Source organism: Grampus griseus (assembly GCF_964374135.1).
Source record: "Grampus griseus genome assembly, chromosome: 4".
Lineage (NCBI taxonomy): Eukaryota > Metazoa > Chordata > Mammalia > Artiodactyla > Delphinidae > Grampus > Grampus griseus.
Window position 1 is genome coordinate 139,864,243 of NC_138997.1, and position 22,440 is coordinate 139,886,682.

A 22,440-nucleotide genomic window follows, 5' to 3' on the forward strand; every position below is an offset into this window, starting at 1 on the left:
ATTTTTCTTGCATCTTTGTTTATATGCCTTTCTGAACCATGCTGCTTAATATTTCTGCTGATTTTTTCCTTCCTTTACATTTACCTTTGTAACGTAATACTTACGATTTGAACATATCTGTGAAGTTTTAAAGAGTTTTGACCTGTATTGGGCTCTGTAGATAGTCTTTTAGTCTGTTTTTTTGAGGGGAAGAGTTTTAATTAGTGTAAAATTCCAATCTCAAACGTATCACCTTTGTTGAGTATCATACTTGGCTGCGTACAGTATTTTAAATATATTTTTCAGGAATGTTGCATTGTTAACCTGTCTTTTTTTTTTTTTTTTTAATTTACTTTTGGCTGCTTTGGCTCTTTGTTGTTCTGCGCGGCTTTCTCTAGTTGCGGCGCATGGCTTCTCTTGTTGCAGAGCATGGGCTCTAGGTGCACGGGCTTCAGTAGTTGCGGCTCACGGGCTCTAGTGCGCAGGCACAGGCTTAGTTGCTCTGCGGCATGTGCGATCTTCCCCGATCAGGGCTGGAACCCGTGTCCCCTGCATTGGTAGGCGGATTCTTAACCACTGTGCCACCAGGGAAGCCCTAACCTGTCTTTAAAGTACTTATATTTTAGGTTCGGAGAGTATGTCTATTTCATCGATCTAGGGAGAATTCCATACGTAAGTAGTCACTTGGGCTCCAAGTGTAGTAGGGCTTCTCATGTTTCCCAGATTCAGGAATGCCTCAAAGTACACTTAAATTTGGTAGCATTTCTAAATTTTTTAGCAGCTGTGCCTGATATCCAGCAAAAGTTTGTTAAATACAGGTACTTTGTGTTTAGCTTGCGTCTTCACCAGCCCCAGGAGTGTGCCCTCTGAGCGCCATCCTCTTTCCTCCATTGTAGATCCACTGGTCAGTTGGATTCACTCTTGGTGGTGGCTCTGCTATGAACATCCTGTTGTCAGATGTCTGTCTTGATCCACTAAAAGATAGCTTGGTTGTTCTGTGAAATAGGAACAACTCAAGACCATTTCAGTGGCTGTAGGCACCCGCATAATATTCAGGTGCCTGCCTTGCTGCTGCGCATGTCATGTAGGTAGGTAGGTCACAGTGGACCCTGCCCTTGCAGTGGGGCAGAGAATGCATTGAGGAGTCAAGAGCCTCCAGGTGTATGTAATCAAAGATAACAAATGAGGGTGAGGCATGCCCAGGGGAAAAGGGAGATTCTGGAAGTTTCTGACACTATTAAAAAATGGAGTACTGATTGATTTTACTGTATAGAACAGTACAATTTATGCAGATTATTTAAAGACAAGGAGAAGGATATACTTAATGGTCTCATTCCTAAAATTATATCTTCAGTTTAACTTTTCAACCCTGGGAAGTTGAGACTGTAAGGACCCTAGGTGATCTATGTCTTGCTTATAATGTGGACCTTAGAGAAAGTGTTAATTCTTTCTGGTTAGAAGATTATGTTTACCAAAGCATATTCTGAGGAACACAGAAAGGATCCTTAACAAGTATGGAAAATGCTCTCTACTTTGTTTCCTTCAGGGAGGTTCCACAGGCACATTACCATATTAAAAGTTTCAAGATGTCCTAAAATAAACAAACCTGCTTTTGTTTCAGCTCTGGTATTTCCCTAATTTATGCAAAAAGAAGAAGTTCTATAACAAAAGTAATACATTTTTATATCACCTGGAATACACCTTGGGGAAACTGTGGCAGGTTATCTTTTAAATGATGACACTGTTCATTTAAATAGCTGCCTAGGAGCTATAACTATCGTTATGTTAAGAGTCACATCTAGTGGTATAAGCACAATGAAATATTACTCAGCCATTAAAAAGAACGAAATAATGCCATTTGCAGCAACATGATAACTGTCGTTATGTTAAGAGTCACATCTAGTGGTATATAAACAATGAAATATTACTCAGCCATTAAAAAGAATGAAATAATGCCATTTGCAGCAACATGGATGGACCTAGAGATTGTCGTACTGAGTGAAGTAAGTCAGGCAGAGAAAGAGAAATACGGTACGATAATGGGGAATCTAAAAAGAAATGATACAAATAGACCTATTTAAAAAACAGAAACAGACTCACAGACTTAGAGAAGGAACTTACGGTTGGGGGTGGGGGAGGATAGGGAAGGGATAGTCAGGGAGTTTGGGATCAAGAGGTGTGCGCTGCTGTATTTAAAATGGATTAACCAACGAGGACCTAATGTAGAGCACGGGGAACTCTGCTCAACTCTGCAGCTTGGATGGGAGGGAAGTCTGAGGGGGAATGGATACGTGTATATGTGTGGCTGAGTCCCTTTGCTGTGCACCTGAAACTATCACAACATTGTTAATCGGCTATACTCCAATATAAAATAAAAAGTTAAAAAAAATCAGTTTTAAAGCTAAAAAAAAGATCATTTTTAAAGCTAAAAAAAAGTCACATCTAAAAACTTGATTTAATCTTTGAAGCATGTATTGAATAATTAATGGATGCAAAATGAAAATATGTACTTTGAACATATTTTGAGTTCTCAAATATATATCTTTTTGCAAGATCAAAGAGAATTTTATTCTGATTCTTTAAAATTTATAACTAGTTGGATATGAGTCTGATAATCCATATAAAATTTTTATACTGAATTAGGTATCTCTTATTAACAGATACTAAAACATCACCAAAGTATTGCTTATTACCTAAGTTCATTTTAGAGAATTGTAATATGTATTACTTAGATTATGGCTTTTAATAGTAACTACAAAAAAGAATTGACCCACTGTCTTACCAGTGAGTTGTAGAATTTCAGGCCATTTTTTTTCCCCCACTCATTGAAACTCAGAAGACAGATCACTTTGTAGTTTTGAGATGAGAAGTTGAAAGCTGTAAAATTTTAATGCACAGACATTTTGACAAGCAACAATATCACTTTGAAAAATTATTTTAGTACACAATGATCTAGTATTTTACTTGATAAAGTGTTTCATCCTTGACGAAATGGGTTTCATCATGTTAGAGCTTTTTGCATTTTCAACAATTCTGAAAATCTACTTGTTTTAATTTTTTGTTTCCAAATAAACTTGCTTTGGGCTTGTGAAAATTTGCATTTCTTAGAGTGAAGATCAATTTAAGTTTCTCCTAATTGAAGTTTTTAGGTTTCTAAAATTTAGTTGTTCCATCACTTTTCCAACAATTTTTCTAAAAGCTTTCTAGAATTTCATAATAGTGAACTATGTTTTGATTTTTGGATTTTGTTTGGTAGCTGGTTTGTAATCTTTTACACTGTTTCTTTATTTCAGATGTAAGTGTATACGTTTCCCCCTCACTTTTGACCCAAATGGCTTCATGCGTGTTTTTTTATCCTGTAAACTGTGTGACGTGAAGTTTTCCCCTTTTAGGGAAAAAGGGCATTTAAAAAAATCTCCATAGGACTTTTTTTTTTTTTTTTTTTTTTCCATAGGACTTTTTTGAAGGCATAAAAACTATCGTTTTGTAGCCCTGCTAAAGAATTCTGACATCTAATAGATCTTGAACTAAACACCTCATTGGTTACTGTACTGTGATAACCTGCAAAGAAATTATAACCTTTGAAAGGCAGTTCAGCTTTTCAAACCAGAAATATTAACAGATGAGTATGAATCAGCAAATAACTGCCCGTCAAGTAAAAGTTAGAGATAAAGCAATGTTACTTTACATAAGCAGTTCATCTCCTCAATATTCAGCCCAGTTAAAGCTATAAGAACATAGAAGCTGATCCAAACTCTCATTTCTGTAAGCATTTGACAACAGCACGGTCAGTAGAGGGGAATTCATCCAAGCTGGATGGAAAGCTCTTCCCTTTTATTCATTCTCATTACACACTTGATCTACATCTCATTTGTTTTGCTTTAATGGAAGTCTGTTTAGTACTTCTGATTCTTATGTAGAACTGAGTGCTTTCACCTATACTTTATCTTCATATAGTTGGTTCTTCCTTTTCTCTTATCTTTTAAACATAGATATTGGCCTAGGTCTGCTACATGCCTGTAATTTATTAAGACACCTGCTAGTTCCTGTTACTATCAAGTAGTAGTCTTATCTATAAGAACAATCCTACATTTATGAAAAAAATTGATTTTATTTGTTACTGGAGAATATACACTTATCAGTTCATTTCTGATAACCTGTAGTAAAAATGGAATTTCTTAATCTGTCATGCAGTTCTTCCTATTTGCACAGAAGGAACTCATGTCCCACACAAGATTTATTGATTATGTTGTTTTTAAATGGAGCCTTATTCATTTCCTAGGACTTGATACATTTCTAGATGGGGAAGAGACTGTAGGTCTGATTGTCCATTTCCATACGTTTTCCAGTTACGTGGCTAAACAGGTGTACAAGACCAGCTTTTAGCCCTTGGTCCTGTCTTCAGTGATAGGGCTGTAGGTTAGGTTATAGATTCTCTGTGGATTTTCTCTTCTGGCCGTAAATTGGCTCTGGAGCCAGGCTACCTACTAAAGAGAAAAGCAATACCTTGTGTTCCAAATTGATGCACTGAGATCTGAAACTAACAGGTAAAGATTGTGTGTATATGTATAACTATCTCATTGTATGAGTGTACTCTCTGGTTTGCTTGGCAAGTATTATTTAGGAAGTTTGTGAGAGTAGTAGAATATAAAAGCCAGAGGCTTACTATTTCAGACATCTCTTCTCTTTTCTATGTTCTTTTGTCTATTTCTCTCTTATACCCTTTACCCTTCCCCTTCAAAGGCTTTTCTTTATGTGAAAATCCTATGGACACCCAAATTGAAGAATTATGAAAAGATAGTTGCAGGTAATGTAGGCCTTTGATGAATACGGAGCATTTTAACCATTTTTTGATGAAATTTGTAGTGAAAAAGGACCAGTTAAAAATAGAGTGAAGGCATAATTTGCAGAAGTACCATACCGGGTCAAAGGGAGGGCAGTGGGTTTCGGTGGGAAGAAGTCCAAATTGGTTACCTAAGGATGAAGACCAAAGCCCACTAATTCAGGGTGGTGACCCCGAAGGAAAGACCCCAAGGGTCGCCGTCTGTGTGTCACTAACACTGTGCACAGTGCCTGGTGCACAGTAAGCCTCCAGTAGGTGTGTGGGTGGTGAGAGAATGAGTGAGAGCCCTGGCTTAGAGGGTTACTCCCTTCTGGGGGGGGGTTTAGAAATTGACTAGAGTTGAGTCCCTCCCCAACCCTCCCTGCTGGTGTTATGAATATTGTTTTATTTCCCAAACTTTCTCCTTTGGAACTCATTCCCCCCATTAGATTTGGAAAGTATTTGGCTAGACACAGGTGTTTTTTTTTTTGCGGTATGCGGGCCTCTCACTGCTGTGGCCTCTCCCGTTGCGGAGCACAGGCTCCGGACACACAGGCTCAGCGGCCATGGCTCACGGGCCCAGCTGCTCCGCGGCATGTGGGATCCTCCCGGACCCGGGCACGAACCTGTGTCCCCTGCATCGGCAGGAGGACTCTCAACCACTGCGCCACCAGGGAAGCCCACACACCTACCCTCCTTGGACTAAATAACCTTTCCTCCCAATTTTGTCCGTTGGCCCTCTATTCTATTTATTCTCAGTTTTCTTTTTGCTCTGTTGATAAGCTTCATCTCTTCTTGCCGTTCTGAACAGTCTGGCTTCGTCATTAAACCTTCCATGGTTGCATTCTACCATAACGAAATTTGACTTGTTGACATTTGAGGCCTCTCAAACATAAAGGTAAATCTTTTCCAGTTCCCTCACACGATTCCTCTCGGGCACAAAATATCTCAAAATAACAGTGTGGTTGGTACCCTACCTTCCGGGTATAAGGAAGAGTGTCTCGTACAGTCTACAGGCACATGAGGAAGGACATGGTGAACTCTTGAAAAGAGCTAACGGTTCTTGGTTTAGCCCAGCATAATCATTGCCAGCATTGTCCAGTAGAACTGTGATGATGGAAATGTCCTATACTTTATATTAGCACAGAAGCTGCTAGCCATGTGTGGCTATTGAGCACTTGAAATGTGGCTGGTGTCGCTAAGGAGCTGATTTTTAATTTAAATGTAAGTAGTCACATGTGACTAGTGACTACTGTGTCTGACAGTGTAGTAAGACGCTAAAACAACACTGGGATGACATAATGCTAGGTGAAAAATGCAGGATACAAAAGTATATATTTGTTTTTAACGTGTTGAAATATTGAAAAATTTTAAGTTCTTTGCAAAGGAAAAAACACTGATAATCACACCAGAATACTAACAGTGAATTGTATTAGGGTAGAGAAATTGTGTATGGGTGCCCTTCTGTTTTCATATTTAAGAATACTTTAAAAAACTTTTATAATAAAGGTATATATGAGCAGAAAGAAAAAGTGTTCTGAGACTAAAAGAATGCTTCAGCAAGTGAATATATTGCTTGAACAGAGCTGCACAGATATTTCTTCACGAGATCTACCTTTTATTCAGTACATTTTGCCTGAAGAAGCCAGATTTACAACTTTTTACTGTCTGGTGCTCTTTATCATCAGTTGTGCTGTAACACAAGTAAATTGAGAAAACAATCCATAAATAATATTGTATGTACCGTGTCAGAAAGACATTATGCTTTTTGAAATAATTTTTATGAGTTTTGAGCAAACCTAAAAACCTAAAAACAATATATTATCAAAAATGAAGGGAAGGGCTTCCCTGGTGGCGCAGTGGTTGAGAGTCCGCCTGCCGATGCAGGGGACACGGGTTCGTGCCCCGGTCCGGAAGATCCCACATGCCGCGGAGCGGCTGGGCCCGTGAGCCATGGCCGCTGAGCCTGCGCGTCCGGAGCCTGTGCTCCACAACGGGAGAGGCCACAACAGTGAGAGACCCGCGTACTGCAAAAAAAAAAAAAAAAAAAAAAAAAACCTTTTAGAGAAGTTAAACTAAAATGCAGTTTAACTTCATACTGACTAAACTTCACATTTGGAATGAGTATGAAGATGAATAGACAGAGTTTGACATATGGGTGTTTGCCAGCCATGTTCTTGAACTTGCCAGGTGAATGTTAAGTGGGTTTTGCATGTGCTTGTCAGATCCCTCCATTGTTTTGGCCACGTGGTGGATCACACCTGAAGTAAGTTAAACAGATAATTTTATTTCTGAAACAGTTCAGAACTAAAAATAAAGAGCCTCTTGTTCGGTCAGATGTTCGCTCTGCTACCAAAGGCTTGCAGCTTAGGGGAGGGGAAGCTTAGTTATGACCCAATATTTATACCTGGGCCATCTGTTAACAGTTTATGTTCACAGTAAGGAGAATGGACACTCTTGAGCTCCAGGAACATTTAGACCTGTCATGACGGTACAGGAGGAAGCCAGCTTGGGGTGCTTCTGTCTCAGACCCTTGTTATTGGTGTCCAGTTACAGGTGCTGCCCAGATGACTACATAGGCTGACACTCCCAGACTTACCAGCCTTTCCTCTCTTTTCCTCAGTCCTCTGAGTCTGTTCTACGTAGAGAGTAAAAACAAAATATAGTCACTAATGACTCTAGGGATATGGACAATTTAAAAATTATATGGCATCAGCTATTGAACAAGTCACAGCAGGAGTTCTGTTAGTGGTAATGATGCAAGGGAAGGTCTTAACTGGCTTTGATGAGATCATGGGCGTTCAATGTGTTTTGCTTTCTTTTCTGCATCTCACCTACTTCTTGAATCCTTTGATTTGTCCAAATCTCTTAATGACAACAGAGAGAATCCCATGGTTGGGTTGATACCATGTTTTAAAGTAAACATAGTAAACTAAAACAGTTTTTCTTTATCAGTCTTAACAGTGAACCAGGTCTGTCATATGTGAATTTTTAAGGCCTTTATTCATTTAAATAATGGAAAAAAGCCTTATACTAAGTTGTTCGCAGCGAAACTAAGTTTTAGAAGTTCTCTGGCAAAGACAATTATATACATTTCGTTAAAGACATTCTTCTGATACCTCTGTACTCTCTGGATCTGATGTATATTGTTGGATTCAATTCCCTAAAATTTTGTTTAGAATTTTTGCATCTGTGTTCGTGAGCCATATTGGTCTGTAGTTTTCTTATAATATCTTAGTCTGGTTTTTATGTTAGGATAATGATGGCCTCTTAACATGATTTGGGAAATATTCCCTCCTCTTCAATTTTTGAGAAGAGTTTGTATAGAATTGGCATTATACTTTCCTTAAATATCCGGTAGAATTCACCTTTAAGCCAACTGGGCCTGGAAGTTTCTTCGTGGGAAAGTTTTTGTTTGTTTGTTTGTTGTTTATTTTGGCTGCGTTGGGTCTTCGTTTGCTGCGTGTGGGTTTTCTCTAGCTGTGGCGAGTGGGGGCCAGTAGTTGTGGCTCGCGGGCTCTAGAGTGCAGGCTCAGTAGTTGCGGCACACGGGCCTAGTCGCTCCGTGGCATGTGAGATCTTCCCAGACCAGGGCTCGAACCCGTGTCCCCTGCATTGGCAGGTGGATTCCCAACCATGGCGCCACCAGGGAAGCCCCTGTGGGAAAGTTTTAAACTGTAAACCCAATTTCTTTTATAGGTACAGGGCCATTAATTCTATTTCTTCTTGAGTGAACTTTGGTAGTTTGTGTTTTCAAGGAATTTGTCCATTTCATCTAAGTTTATTCTATTGGTGTAAAATTTTTCTAGTATCCCCTTATTGTCTTTTTTATATCTGTAGAATCTGTAGTGATCTCACCTGTTTCATTCTTGATATTGGTAATTTGTCTTCTATCTTTCCTGAACAGTCTGGCTAGAGGTCCATCTTGTCTGAAAGAACCAGCTTTTGGTTTCATTGTTTTTCCATTTTCTATTTCATTGATTTCTGCTCTCATCTTTTATTCCCCTCTTGTGCTTAGCTTAGGTTTCATTTGCTCTTCTTTTTCTAGTTTCTTAAGATGAAAACTGATTTGAGACCTTTTCTAATATAGGCTCTCCTTGTGCTATAAATTTTCCCCTAAATACTGCTTTAGTGGCAACCTAAAAATATTGATACGTTGTGTTTTTATTTTCATTCAATTCAGAATACTTTCTAATTTCTCCTTTGCCCTATTGGTTATGTAGAACTATGTTCTTTTTAACTTTTTTTTTTTTAAATTTTGGCTGCGTTGGGTCTTTCTTACTGCATGCGGGCTTTCTCTAGTTGCAGAGAGTGGGGGCTACTCTTCACTGTGGTACATGGGCTTCTCATTGGGGTGGCTTCTCTTGTTGTGGAGGCTCTAGGCACTCAGACTTCAGTAGTTGTGGCACACAGGCTCAGCAGTTGTGGGTCGTGGGCTTAGCTGCTCCGCAGCGTGTGGGATCTTCCCGGACCAGGGCTCGAACCCGTGTCCCCTGCACTGGCAGGCGGATTCCTAACCACTGGACCACAAGGGAAGTCCCATCCTTTACTTAACCTATTTGTGACTTTATGTTTATTGTAGAATTTTTACTATATTGTAATTGGGACTTGTTGTTTTAAGACCCATCTCTGCCTTTTAATTGGTTGTTTAAGCCATTTAAATTTATTATGATTATTAACAGCTATCTTATCACAGTCTTCAAGAGATAACATACCATTTAATGTGATGTATAAGAACCTTATAATAGTGTTCCAGTTTCCCACTCCTGGTCTTTATGCTGTTGTTGTCATACATTTTATTTATACATATGTAATTAACCTCACAATACGTTGTTGTTTTTGTTTCAATGGTCAGTTATCTATTTTCTTTCTTTCTTTCTTTCTTTTTTTTTTTAAAAAATCTTTGGCCATGCAGCAAGGCGTGTAGGATTTTAGTTCCCTGATCAGGAATAGAACCCACGTCCCCTGCATTGGAAGTGCAGAGTCCTAACCACTGGACTGCCAGGGAAGTCCCTCAGTTATCTTTTAAAGATACTTAAATAACAAGAAAATTTTAGTTAATGTTTCTAGTGCTCTTTGTTCCTTTGTGTGGATAGGACATTTTGTCCTATCATTTTCCTTCTGCCTAAAGGACTTCCTTTGACATTTCTTTTAGGGCAGGGTTGCTGGTGATGAATTCTTTCAGTTTTTCCATGTCTGAAGAAGTGTTTGTTTCACCTTTGTTTTGAAATATACTTTTGATGAGTACAGGATTCTCAGTTGACAGGTTCTTTTTTTCAATACTTTCAAGTGTTTTTGCCCCATTCTCATTTGCATGGTTTCCATCAAGAAATCTGATGTCATCCATATCTTTGTTCTGTTCTACCTAATGTTTCTTTTTTTTTCTGGCGACTTTATTACTGGTTTGAATAGTTTTATTATGTGTTGATTTCTACATGTTTCTTGTGCTTAGAGTTCATTGAACTTCTTGGATCTGTGTGTTTTGGTTTTCATTAGTTTTGGAAAAATTTTGGCCATTATTCAAATATTTTTTTCTGTCCTTCTCTCTCTCTTCCAATTACATGTATGTTAGATTTCTTAAAGTTATCACACAGCTCACTGAAGCGCTGTTAATTTTTTGAACTTCTTTTTCTCTCCATATTTCATTTTGTATAGTTTTGTGTATGTGTGTGGTTTAAGATTCAGTAATCTTTTCTTCTCAAATGTGTGATCTGCCATTAGTCCTGTCCTATATTTTTAATCTCAGACATTGTAGTTTTCATCTTTAGATATTTGATTTTATATCTTTTCAAACATATGGAATATAATCATGATAACTTTTAAAGTCTTTTTCTGCTAATTCTAACTTTTGTGTTGATTCTGGATTGGTTTCAGTTAATTTTTCTCTTCATTTCCATTCCCTTTGTGTCCCATTTCTTTGCATGCCTGCTATTTATTTACTTAGACCGCACCACCACCGCGGGTCTTGTGGCATCTTAGTTCCCCTTAGTACCAGGGATTGAACCCAGGCCCTCGACAGTGAGATGGGAGTCCTAACCATTGGACTGCTGGGGAGTTCTCACATGCATGCTAATTTCTGATTGGATGCCAAGCTTTGTAAATTTTATCTTCTTGGGTGGTGGATATTTTGTATCCCTTGAGCTTTGTTCTGGGGCCACAGTGAAAATAGTTGGAAACAGTTTGGTCTTTTGGGTCTTGATTTTAAGATTTGTTAGGCAGGTCCAGAGCAGTGTTTAGTGTAGGGCTAATTATTCCCCATTACTAAGTCGAGACCCTTCTGAGCACTCTACCTAGTGTGCCCTGAATTACGAGGTTTTCCAGTCTGGCTGGTAGGAAACAGGCACCATCCCCAGCCACGCTGAGCCTTAGGGCGTGTTTCCTCCTTTCCTTTATGATGACCCTTTCCGGTGACGTGGCTGGGTCCTCACATGCATGCCCCGATTAACACTCTTTTGAAGGCTTAGGAGCAGCCCTTTGCAGATATCTGGTGTTTTCCTCTGGAGAGCTCTCTCCTCTCGGTACTTTTCCTGTGATCTCCAGCTGCCTTAGATTCTCTGACCTACTTCCTTCAGCCACCGCTTCATGTCTCCTCATTGTCTTGGTGCAACCTTCACTGAATGAGTGCTGGCTATCCACTCGCTTCAGGTGATGTCCCCAGAAGTGAAGGTATTGGTTAATTGATGATCTGTCTGGCATCCTGAGATCCACACGTATTAAACAATTTATGGAAAATGTTTTAATTTTGGGAGTCAGCTGGAAAATTTCAGCAAGTAAACGTTATAGAAAATCTTTGCTTTAATTTATCTAGTTTTTATAATTCAGAAAAGAATTATAGAGAAGATTTTTAGGAAGTAGCAGAATACATATTAGTGATACATTGATCTAGTAACTTCATCCTGTGGTGGATTTAAACATATTTTCTTTATATTTAATGTTTGTAACATTTAGTGTGTAGTTCTAGATGAAGTGCAAGAAACTGAGCATTAAATCTTTGGTGAAGAGTGTCTGTCTTTCTGACTTGATGCTCTTACTAAAAATAATTATTAATACTTTTTAAAAGGTCATTTTTGTAACCCTCTTATTATCTGCTAAAATTCATGCAAAAGCTGATCCAATGAGATTTACCTATCACTATGTTAGTTTTCATTTTCTAGTGGCATAAATTAATCAGAACTCTAGCATAAAGAATATTATGACTTAATAAAGCCATTGTTAGATTAGTATGACGTATTGAAAGTATATTAATTTAGTGGAAAATGGCATCTATCACAAGTAATCAGAAAGTCAACCTAGGTATATAAGAAGAAAAGTTAAAATAGATATAACTATTGCCTGGCAGGGCTATAAGACAAATGTGTGTTTCATCTTAATTTTTATGAAATAAGTGATGAGCAGTCCAAAGTTTTTAGCCATACAAAAATTGATTACCTGTGTAAAACTTACGTTTATGGGACTAATTTTTTTTTTTTTTTTTTTTTTTGCGGTACGCGGGCCTCTCACTGTTGTGGCCTCTCCCGTTGCGGAGCACAGGCTCTGGACGCGCAGGCTCAGCGGCCATGGCTCACGGGCCCAGCCGCTCCGCGGCATGTGGGATCTTCCTGGACCGGGGCACAAACCCGTGTCCCCTGCATCGGCAAGCAGACTCTGAACCACTGCGCCACCAGGGAAGCCCGGGCCTAATTTTTTTTTTACCAGTGTTTCAATGAAATTACCATTCAGCTGCTTGTTTCTGTTTTACTTTAAAATGAGCTAGTGATTTGTTACGAGATAAATTCTTTCAGCGTAGCAAAATTTTACAAGTCCAGTCCCTTGAGACATAGCAAAATAAACATCAGTATAATTGAGCATGAGTACAAAAATACAGATTTCTGAGTTTTCCTTACTTTTAAATGATATTAAACTTTTAAAAGTTTAAAATGTCACTTAGTTTAAAATGTCAGCGATTACAGTAAAAAAAAAAAAAAAATTAATGTTCCAAGATACCAAAGGTATTTTAATAAAGAGGAATGGTTCATTTGGATTTTTTTCAAAAGATCAATAACGTAATTTATATCTATACATAACACAAACCTTTTTTCTCTCTTATTTTTGTAGGTTCTGCTGGAGACTTACATTTGGCCTCAATGTGAAATTAAAGTAGAAAATCACATCTACATGTATGTTGCTATCAGGATGTTGATTCTTTGGTCATGCCTGAAGAGGGAAATTCAGTTCTAGATGGCTGACTGCCAGCAAAAATAAATGCTTACCCTAGATGTCAAGCATCTCTCCTTTTTACTGGAGTGAAAATCCCCTCCAGATACCAACAGAACATCACTGCAGAAAATGCTCCACATTTTAAGGATGTCAGCAACCTAAATTCATGCGCCCTATCTGTACAGTTGTTGTGGATGGTTTACCATCTGAAAGCTCCTCAAGCTCTTATCCAGGCCCTGTATCTGTCTCTGAAATGTCTCTGCTTCATGCTTTGGGTCCAGTGCAGACCTGGCTGGGACAAGAGCTAGAGAAATGTGGCATTGATGCCATGATTTATACTCGATACGTCCTCAGTCTTCTGCTGCATGACAGCTATGACTACGACCTGCAGGAACAGGTATTTACATATTGTAAATGTTTTGTGAAAATTTATGATTGTGTTTACATTTTCCTTCAAAGAGCACTTTCGTATTCTAGCACAAGTTAGACGGCTGGGGTCCACAAACTTTTTAAGCTGTCAGTGAATATAGATGAGCCGCGTTACCAAACACACAGTTTGGTTCAGTCATTTTCTCTGACATTTTCTTGATGTTGATTGCATTCTGACACAGACTCTGGATCTTGTCACAGACGGTAGTAGTTTGATGACCCACTGCCTTTGAGTTAGCGCTGCTCCAGAATGTTGGTTTCTACTATTTAGGAAGACCCCACATTGTGATTAGACGTTTTCATCGTTGGGTCTGTTACACTTCTTAACATTCCAAAGTTTAATATTTCATTTTATCTCTAAGAATGATGATAAACTGCTTATTAATCAAAGTGTGTGTTTTGAATCAGTAGACTTAAAATTTTGGTAAAGCATATAACCTTAAAGTGGCCAATATACATTTTACTTGACTTAGGTGCTTAAAGTGAAGAAAGCAACCAAATCTATGTTCTTGAAAAAAATCTCAACTTCAGTCTCACTCTCCAAGAGAAGCTCCTGAATGTGAGGCTTGCTGAAAGGGAGGCAGAGTCATCAGCACTGAACCAGTGAGCTCTGGGTGACTTCTGGGTACAAATTTCATGTAAAAGGGAGTGTTTTGGGAATTCCCTGGCGGTCTAGTGGTTAGCACTCCGCACTTCCATTGCAGGGGGCACAGGTTCGATCCCTGGTTGGGGAACTAAGGTCCCACATGCCTTGTGTCACGGCCAAAAGATAAACAACTTTTTAAAAAGGGAGTGTTTTGTGGGCAGTATTTGTTGTTGTTGTTTTAAACCATTGTTACTAACACTGAAAACAGGAGCAAAGTTTCATTGACGGAAGAATCTGGCTTTGACCTTCCAAACCACAGAGCAGTTTCAGAGTCCTGTACATACAGGGGGTTTCACAGTGTGCCTAACATTCTGTCACATGTCAGTTGAGCAGAGTATTTCCCACTGCTGGTGTTCCGCATCCTTTCTAGCTGGACACAACTACATTTCCCCTGCTTCCAGGTTGCTTACTGCCCTGGCTGGTGATTATTAGGTCAAGTAAGGCTTTGAGGGGGTTGACTTAAAACCTAATAATCAGAAAGTGTGTTATTTTGGCGGTCAGTATTTTGCATAATTTTCTTACCAAAGCTCTATTATTTTCCATCATATTTCCAGTAAATGTACTTTAAGGGCAAGTAACATGTTAAATCTACCAACATAGAAGAATTTTTATTTCCAGAAATGAGGAAGATATTCCTCTTAACTCAAAAATCATGTACTTCAGTTGTAAATACGTACGTGTAGGAAACAAATCGTTTTTTAGTAGGAGTTTAATAAGACTTTTTACTTCTTAAAATTGTGTATTAACAGTATCAACACCAATAACTATATTAGCACAAAGTATTTATGTGTTAGGTGCTATAGTACATGGAAAAAGGGGGAAAACATAGGCCTGCTATTAAGATTATAGTGAAGACTTCTGTGATGAGACCTGTTTGTGAATCCCTCTGGTCTCTGTGTTCGCTGTAGGGTGGCGGCGGGCGGGGGGTGGGTGTCTTGGCAGCTGTCAGCGGCCTACTGTGTTGATCCTCCCTGTTCTGGTTCATCTTTAGGACACAGGACAGATAAAGGTTAGTGAAAACAGAGCATGTCTGGAATTACAAGGAGAATCCACAGGGAATTAAAAGGGCCCTAAAATCCTTTTCTGCTCAGCCCTGGCTCGCACAGTGCCAAGTCCCATGCTGATGGGGAAGGTCAAATTGAAAATGACCTTTCATAGGAGATGACCCATAACTTTTCCATGACTCAAGGAGGAGGATATGCTCACTGTATCCCCCCAGAGAGAGTCAGGGCATAGAGCCAAGGGAAGGGCCTGAGCTGACCTTCTGTGATTCAGACTCCACCTAATGGGCATACTCACCAGCCTACTGTGGGCGAGCAAGCGTGCCACTCTCCTGATCCCTGGGTCACACTGAGGGTGGGCTCACCCCTCATTTGAAGGCCAAGTGACTCCACTTTTGGGTGTTTGTTTCCTTGCATCTTTTCTCACCCCTCAGTCCTTGAATTAGTCTAACCTTGACTTGAAAATGCCTAGTTTTAAGGCCGTTGCCTCAACTACTGGCCTTATTTGTCATGGTGAATTCATGGCTTTTCACAGCTTTAGCTAAAAGAAACACACAAAGAGCTCTTGAGTTCTGAGAAACAGATTTTGTACTTGTCTCAGCAGCCCCTGGTGATTGGGTAGGAAGTACAGCTGATCAGGCCCTGGTCTTGGTTGAGACTGACTAACAAACAGAGTTACATGTAAACCTTTGATTTGGGCAGGTTTGTAAATACAGTTGTGGCGACAGCTGTGTACTGCGTAGTGCTGGAGAACAACTGCCTTTTAATACGTAGATATTATAGGTGGGTCATAGTAATTTTATTTCCACAAATTCTATTTTTTTTCTTTTTGTCAAGATTACCATATTCTGATAAATGTATGCTTAGATAAATCAGGAATTCACTATTCATCATTTTTAGATGTAAATATAAACTACTTTTCTAACCCATCCTTCAAGGTCCAGGTCACCTTCCTCTGAATCCACTTCTGATAATTTCTGATGAAAACAATGGCTTCTTCTTCCAAACTTGACCATGTTTCTACTATAGAGCTCTTAATTATAGTTATTAGAATGTATTATCTTTCCCAGTAGTTTATAAGATGCTTAATGGCGGAAATCATATATTCATCTTAAAAATTTTTTTTAACTTTTTTCTTTTTTTTTTTTTTTGTGGTACGTGGACCTCTCACTGTTGTGGCCTCTCCCGTTGCGGAGCACAGGCTCCGGACGCACAGGCTCAGCAGACCTGGCTCACGGGCCTAGCCGCCCCGCGGCTTGTGGGATCTTCCCGGACTGGGATACGAACCTGTGTCCCCTGCATCGACAGGCGGACTCTCAACCACTGCGCCACCAGGGAAGCCCCTAAACTTATTTTTTGAAATAATTTCAAACATCAGAAGGATTGGAAGAGTACGACAAAGAACCTCAGTCAGCCCCAGTTGCTAACATTTTCCCACTTTTACTTTATTTCTCTCCTCTCCTTTTTATGCCCGCTTATCCTACATAAATCAGCATATTATATATTTATTTATTTATTTAGAGTTTTTGAATTATATTTTATTTATTTTTTTGTACAGCTGGTTCTTATTAGTTATCCATTTTATACATATTCGTGTATATATGTCAATCCCAATCTCCCAATTCATCCCACCACCCCCCCCCGCCCACCACTTTCCCCCCTTGGTGTCCATACATTTGTTCTCTACATCTGTGTCTCAGTTTCTGCCCTGCAAACTGGTTCATCTGTACCATTTTTCTAGGTTCCACATATATACGTTAATATACGATATTTGTTTTTCTCTTTCTGACTTACTTCACTCTCTGTGACAGTCTCTAGATCCATCCATGTCTCTACAAATAACCCAATTTTCTTCCTTTTTATGGCTGAGTAGTATTCCATTGTATATATGTACCACATCTTCTTTATCCATTCGTCTGTCAGTGGGCATTTAGGTTGCTTCCATGACCTGGCTATTGTAAATAGTGCTGCAAACATTGGGATGCATGTGTCTTTCTGAATTATGGTTTTCTCTGGGTATATACCCAGCAGTGGGATTGCCGGGTCATATGGTAATTCTATTTTTAGTTTTTTAAGGAAGCTCCTTACTGTTCTCCATAGTGGCTGTATCAATTTACACTCCCACCAACAGTGCAAGAGGGTTCCCTTTTCTCCACACCCTCTCCAGCATTTGTTGTTTGTAGATTTTCTGACAATGCCCATTCTAACTGGTGTGAAGTGATACCTCATTGTAGTTTTGATTTGCATTTCTCTAATAATTAGTCATGTTGAGCAGCTTTTCATGTGCTTCTTGGCCATCTGTATGTCTTCTCTGGAGAAATGTCTATTTAGGCCTTCTGCCCATTTTTTCATTGGGTTGTTTGTTTTTTTAATATTGAGCTGCATGAGCTGTTTATATATTTTGGAGATTAATCCTTTGTCCGTTGATTCGTTTGCAAATATTTTCTCCCATTCTGAGGGTTGTCTTTTCGTTTTGTTTGTAGTTTCCTTTGCTTTGCAAAAGGTTTTAAGTTTCATTAGGTCCCATTTGTTTATTTTTGTTTTTATTTCCATTACTTTAGGAGGTGGATCAGAAAAGATCTTGCTGTGATTTATGTCAGAGTGTTCTCCCTATGTTTTCCTCTGAGAGTTTTATAGTGCCTGGTCTTACATTTAGGTCTCTAATCCAGTTTGAGTTTACTTTTGTGTGTGGTGTGAGGAAGTGTTCTAATTTCATTCTTTTACATGTAGCTGTCCAGTTTTCCCAGCACCACTTATTAAAGAGACTGTCTTTTCTCCATTGTATATCTTTGCCTCCTTTGTCATAGATTAGTTGACCATAGGTGCGTGGGTTTATCTCTGGGCTTTCTAACTTGATCCATTGATCTGTATTTCTCTTTTTGTGCCAGTACCATACTGTCTTGGTTAATGTAGCTTTGTAGTATAGTCTGAAGTCAGGGAGTCTAATTCCTCCAGATTCGTTTTTTTCCCTCAAGACTGCTTTGGCTATTTGGGGTCTTTTGTGTCTCCATACAAATTTTAAGATTTTTTGTTCTAGTTCTGTAAAAAATGCCATTGGTAATTTGATAGGGATTGCATTGAATCTGTAGATTGCTTTGGGTCGTATAGTCATTTTCACAATATTGATTTTTCCAACCCAAGAACATGGTATATCTCTCCATCTGTTTGTATCATCTTTAATTTCTTTCATCTGTGTCTTACAGTTTTCTGCATACAGGTCTTTTGTCTCCCTCGGTAGGTGTATTCCTAGGTATTTTATTCTTTTTGTTGCAATGGTAAATGGGAGTGTTTCCTTATTTTCTCTTTCAGATTTTTCATCATTAGTATATAGGAATGCAAGAGATTCCTGTGCATTCATTTTGTATCCTGCAGCTTTAGCAAATTCATTGATTAGCTCTAGTAGTTTTCTGGTGGCATCTTTAGGATTCTCTATGTATAGCATCAGGTCATCTGCAGTGACAGTTTTACTTCTTCTTTTCCAGTCTGTATTCCTTTTATTTCTTTTTCTTCTTTGATTGCCGTGGCTAGGACTTCCAAAACTATGTTGAATAATAGGGGTGAGAGTGGACATCCTTGTCTTGTTCCTGATCTTAGAGGAAATGCTTTCAGTTTTTCACCATTGAGAATGATGTTTGCTGTGGGTTTGTCATATATGGCCTTTATTATTTTGAGGCAGGTTCCCTCTATGCCCACTTTCTGGAGAGTTTTTATCATAGTGGCTGTTGAATTTTGTCAAAAGCTTTCTCTGCATCTATTGAGATGATCATATGGTTTTTCTTCTTCAGTTTGTTAATATGGTGTATCACATTGATTGGTTTGCATATATTGAAGAATCCTTGCATCCCTGGGATAAATCCCACTTGATCATGGTGTATGATCCTTTTAATGTGTTGTTGGATTCTGTTCGCTAGTATTTTGTTGAGGATTTTTGCATCTGTATTCATCAGTGATACTGGTCTGTAATTTTCTTTTTTTGTAGTATCTTTGTCTGGTTTTGGTATCAGGGTGATGGTGACCTCATAGAATGAGTTTGGGAGTGTTCCTTCTTCTGCAGTTTTTGGGAAGAGTTTGAGAAGGATGGGTGTTAGCTCTTCTCTAAATGTTTGATAGAATTCGCCTGTGAAGCCATCTGGTCCTGGACTTTTGTTTGTTGGAAGATTTTTAATTACAGTTTCAATTTCATTGCTTGTGACCGGTCTGTTCATATTTTCTATTTCTTCCTGGTTCAGTCTTGGAAGGTTATACCTTTTTACGAATTTGTCCATTTCTTCCAGGTTGTCCAATTTATTGGCATAGAGTTGCTTGTAGTAGTCTCAGGATGCTTTGTATTTCTGCGGTGTCTGTTGTAACTTCTTTTCCAATTTTATTGATCTGAGTCCTCTCCCTCTTTTTCTTGATGAGTCTGGCTAATAGTTTATCAATTTTGTTTATCTACTCAAAGAACCAGCTTTTAGTTTTATTGATCTTTGCTATTGTTTTCTTAGTTTCTATTTCATTTATTTCTGCTCTGATCTTTATGATTTCTTTCCTTCTGCTAACTTTGGGTTTTGTTTGTTCTTCTTTCTCTGGTTCCCTTAGGTGTAAGGTTAGATTGTTTATTTGAAGTCTTTCTTGTTTCTTGAGGTAGGCTTGTATTGCTATAAACTTCCCTCTTAGAACTGCTTTTGCTGCATCCCATAGGTTTTGGATCATCGTGTTTTCATTGTCATTTGTCTCTAGGTATTTTTTGATTTCCTCTTTGATTTCTTCAGTGATCTCTTGGTTATTTAGTAACGTATTGTTTAGCCTCCATGTGTTTGTGTTTTTTACATTTTTTCCCCTGTAATTGATTTCTAATCTCATAGCGTTGTGGTCAGAAAAGATGCTTGATATGATTTCAGTTTTCTTAAATTTACTGAGGCTTGGTTTGTGACCCAAGATGTGATCTGTCCTGGAGAATGTTCTGTGTGCACTTGAGAAGAAAGTGTGATCTGCTGTTTTCGGATGGAATGTCCTATAAATATCAATTAAATCTATCTGGTCTGTTGTGTCATTTAAAGCTTGTGTTTCCTTATTAATTTTCTGTCTGGATGATCTGTCCATTGGTGTAAGTGATGGGTTAAAGTCCCCCACTATTATTGTGTTACTGTCGATTTCCTCATTTATAGCTGTTAGCAGTTGTCTCATGTATTGAGGTGCTCCTATGTTGGGTGCATATATATTTATAATTGTTATATCTTCTTCTTGGATTGATTCCTTGATCATTATGTAGTGTCCTTCCTTGTCTCTTGTAACATTCTTTATTTTAAAGTCTATTTTATGTGATATGAGTATTGCTACTCCAGCTTTCTTTTGATTTCCATTTGCATGGAATATCTTTTTTCATCCCCTCACTTTCGGTCTATATGTGTCCCTAGGTCTGAAGTGGGTCTCTTGTAGACAGCATATATGTGGGTCTTGTTTTTGTATCCATTCAGCAAGCCTGTGTCATTTGGTTGGAGCATTTAATCCGTTCACGTAATTATCAATATGTATGTTCCTTTTATCATTTCCTTGTTATGGGTTTGTTTTTGTAGGTCCTTTTCTTCTCTTGAGTTTCCCACTTAGAGAAGTTCCTTTAGCATTTGTTGTAGAGCTGGTTTGGTGGTGCTGAATTCTCTTAGCTTTTGCTTGTCTGTAAAGCTTTTGATTTCTCCATCGTATCTGAATGATATCCTTGCCGGGTAGAGTAATCTTGGTTGTAGGTTCTTCCCTTTCATCACTTTAAATATATCATGCCACTCCCTTCTGGCTTGTAGAGTTTCTGCTGAGAAATCAGCTGTGGACCTTATGGGAGTTCCCTTGTATGTTGTCATTTTTCCCTTGTTGCTTTCAATAATTTTTCTTTGTCTTTAATTTTTCCAATTTGATTACCATGTGTCTCGGCGTGTTTCTCCTTGGGTTTATCCTGTATGGGACTCTCTGCGCTTCCTGGACTTAGGTGGCTGTTTCCTTTAGGGAAGTTTTTGACTATAATCTCTTCAAATATTTTCTCGGGTCCTTTCTCTCTCTCTTCTCCTTCTGGGACCCCTGTAATGCGTATGTTGTTGTGTTTTATGTTGTCCCAGAGGTCTCTTAGGCTGTCTGCATTTCTTTTCATTCTTTTTTCTTTAGTCTGTTCTGCAGCAGTGAATTCCACCATCCTGTCTTCCAGGTCACTTATCCATCCTTCTGCCTCAGTTATTCTGCTATTGATTCCTTCTAGTGTATTTTTTATTTCAGTTATTGTATTGTTCATCTCTGTTTGTTTGTTCTTTAATGCCTCTAGGTGTTTGTTCTTTAATTTTTCTAGGTCTTTGTTAAACATTTCTTGCATCTTCTCGATATTTGCCTCCATTCTTTTTCTGAGGTCCTGGATCATCTTCACTATCATTATTCTGAATTCTTTTTCTGGAAGGTTGCCTATCTCCACTTCATTTAGTTGTTTTTCTGGGGTTTTATCTTGTTGCTTCATCTGGTACATAGCCCTCTGCCTTTTCATCTTGTCTGTATTTCTGTGAATGTCAGCATATTATTTCTTAAGACTGGATTTTCTCTTAGCCATAGAACAGTTGTAAAATTCAGGAAGTTAACACCGACACATTATTATCTAATCTACTGTCAGTGTTCAGTTATTGTTAGCTGTCCCACTGATGTCCTCCACTGTAATTGTTTCCCTCATCTAGGGTCCTGCATTGACCTTCATGGTCACATCTCTTTAATTTCTTTTAATCAGGAATAGTTCCTCATCTTTCCTTTGTGTCTCATGATGTTGACAGGTTTGAAGAGAACAGGGCAGTTATTATTTTGCAGAATATCCCTTATTTGGGTTTGTCTGATGTTTCCTCCTGTTTAGAGTCAGCTTATGATTTATGGGAGTACCGTTGTGTAATGTTACTGAAGCGATGAGTTTCCCTCTTTTTTGTGCATCACGGTGGACAGCACATGATGTCAGTCTGTTCATTCTTGTTGACGCTGACTTTGGTTCAGATGGTGGCCGCCAGGTTTCTGCACCGTAAAGCTGAACACTTCTCTGTGTAGTTTTCGGGTCACCTGTCCAGAGGAGACTTTTGAGTTTGCCGTCCATAGATGACTCCCACCTGAATTAATTATTACTTTGATGGTCGCAAAATGATGATCTTTTTTCTAACTTGGTTATCCCATGTACATTTAGTCATTGGCGTGTGCTGCAGTGCCTTCCATCTTTTTAAAATTAATCTCCTTGTTGTGTAGAGAACACTGCCGTAGGCCAACTGCAGTGCCGGCCATTTCCTGCCACATCTTGAAGCTAAGTGGTATTTTCCCTGCTTTTACTCACCTGGAAATATATGTTCGGAGGGGTTAGGTGACATGCCTAAGGCCGGGTGGTT

At 38.8% G+C, this 22,440-nt stretch overlaps 1 protein-coding gene across 2 annotated transcripts in view; it reads left to right on the forward strand.

Moving 5' to 3' along the window:
* Positions 1–22,440, forward strand: part of KIAA0232 — an 89,310-nt gene that overhangs the window by 17,931 nt on the left and 48,939 nt on the right. For both annotated transcript variants that reach the window (XM_082652825.1, XM_082652826.1), the window contains exon 2: positions 12,896–13,394. In XM_082652825.1, the coding sequence (XP_082508951.1) occupies positions 13,164–13,394 (231 nt within the window). In that variant the 5' untranslated portion in view covers positions 12,896–13,163. The remainder of the gene's footprint in view (positions 1–12,895; positions 13,395–22,440) is intronic.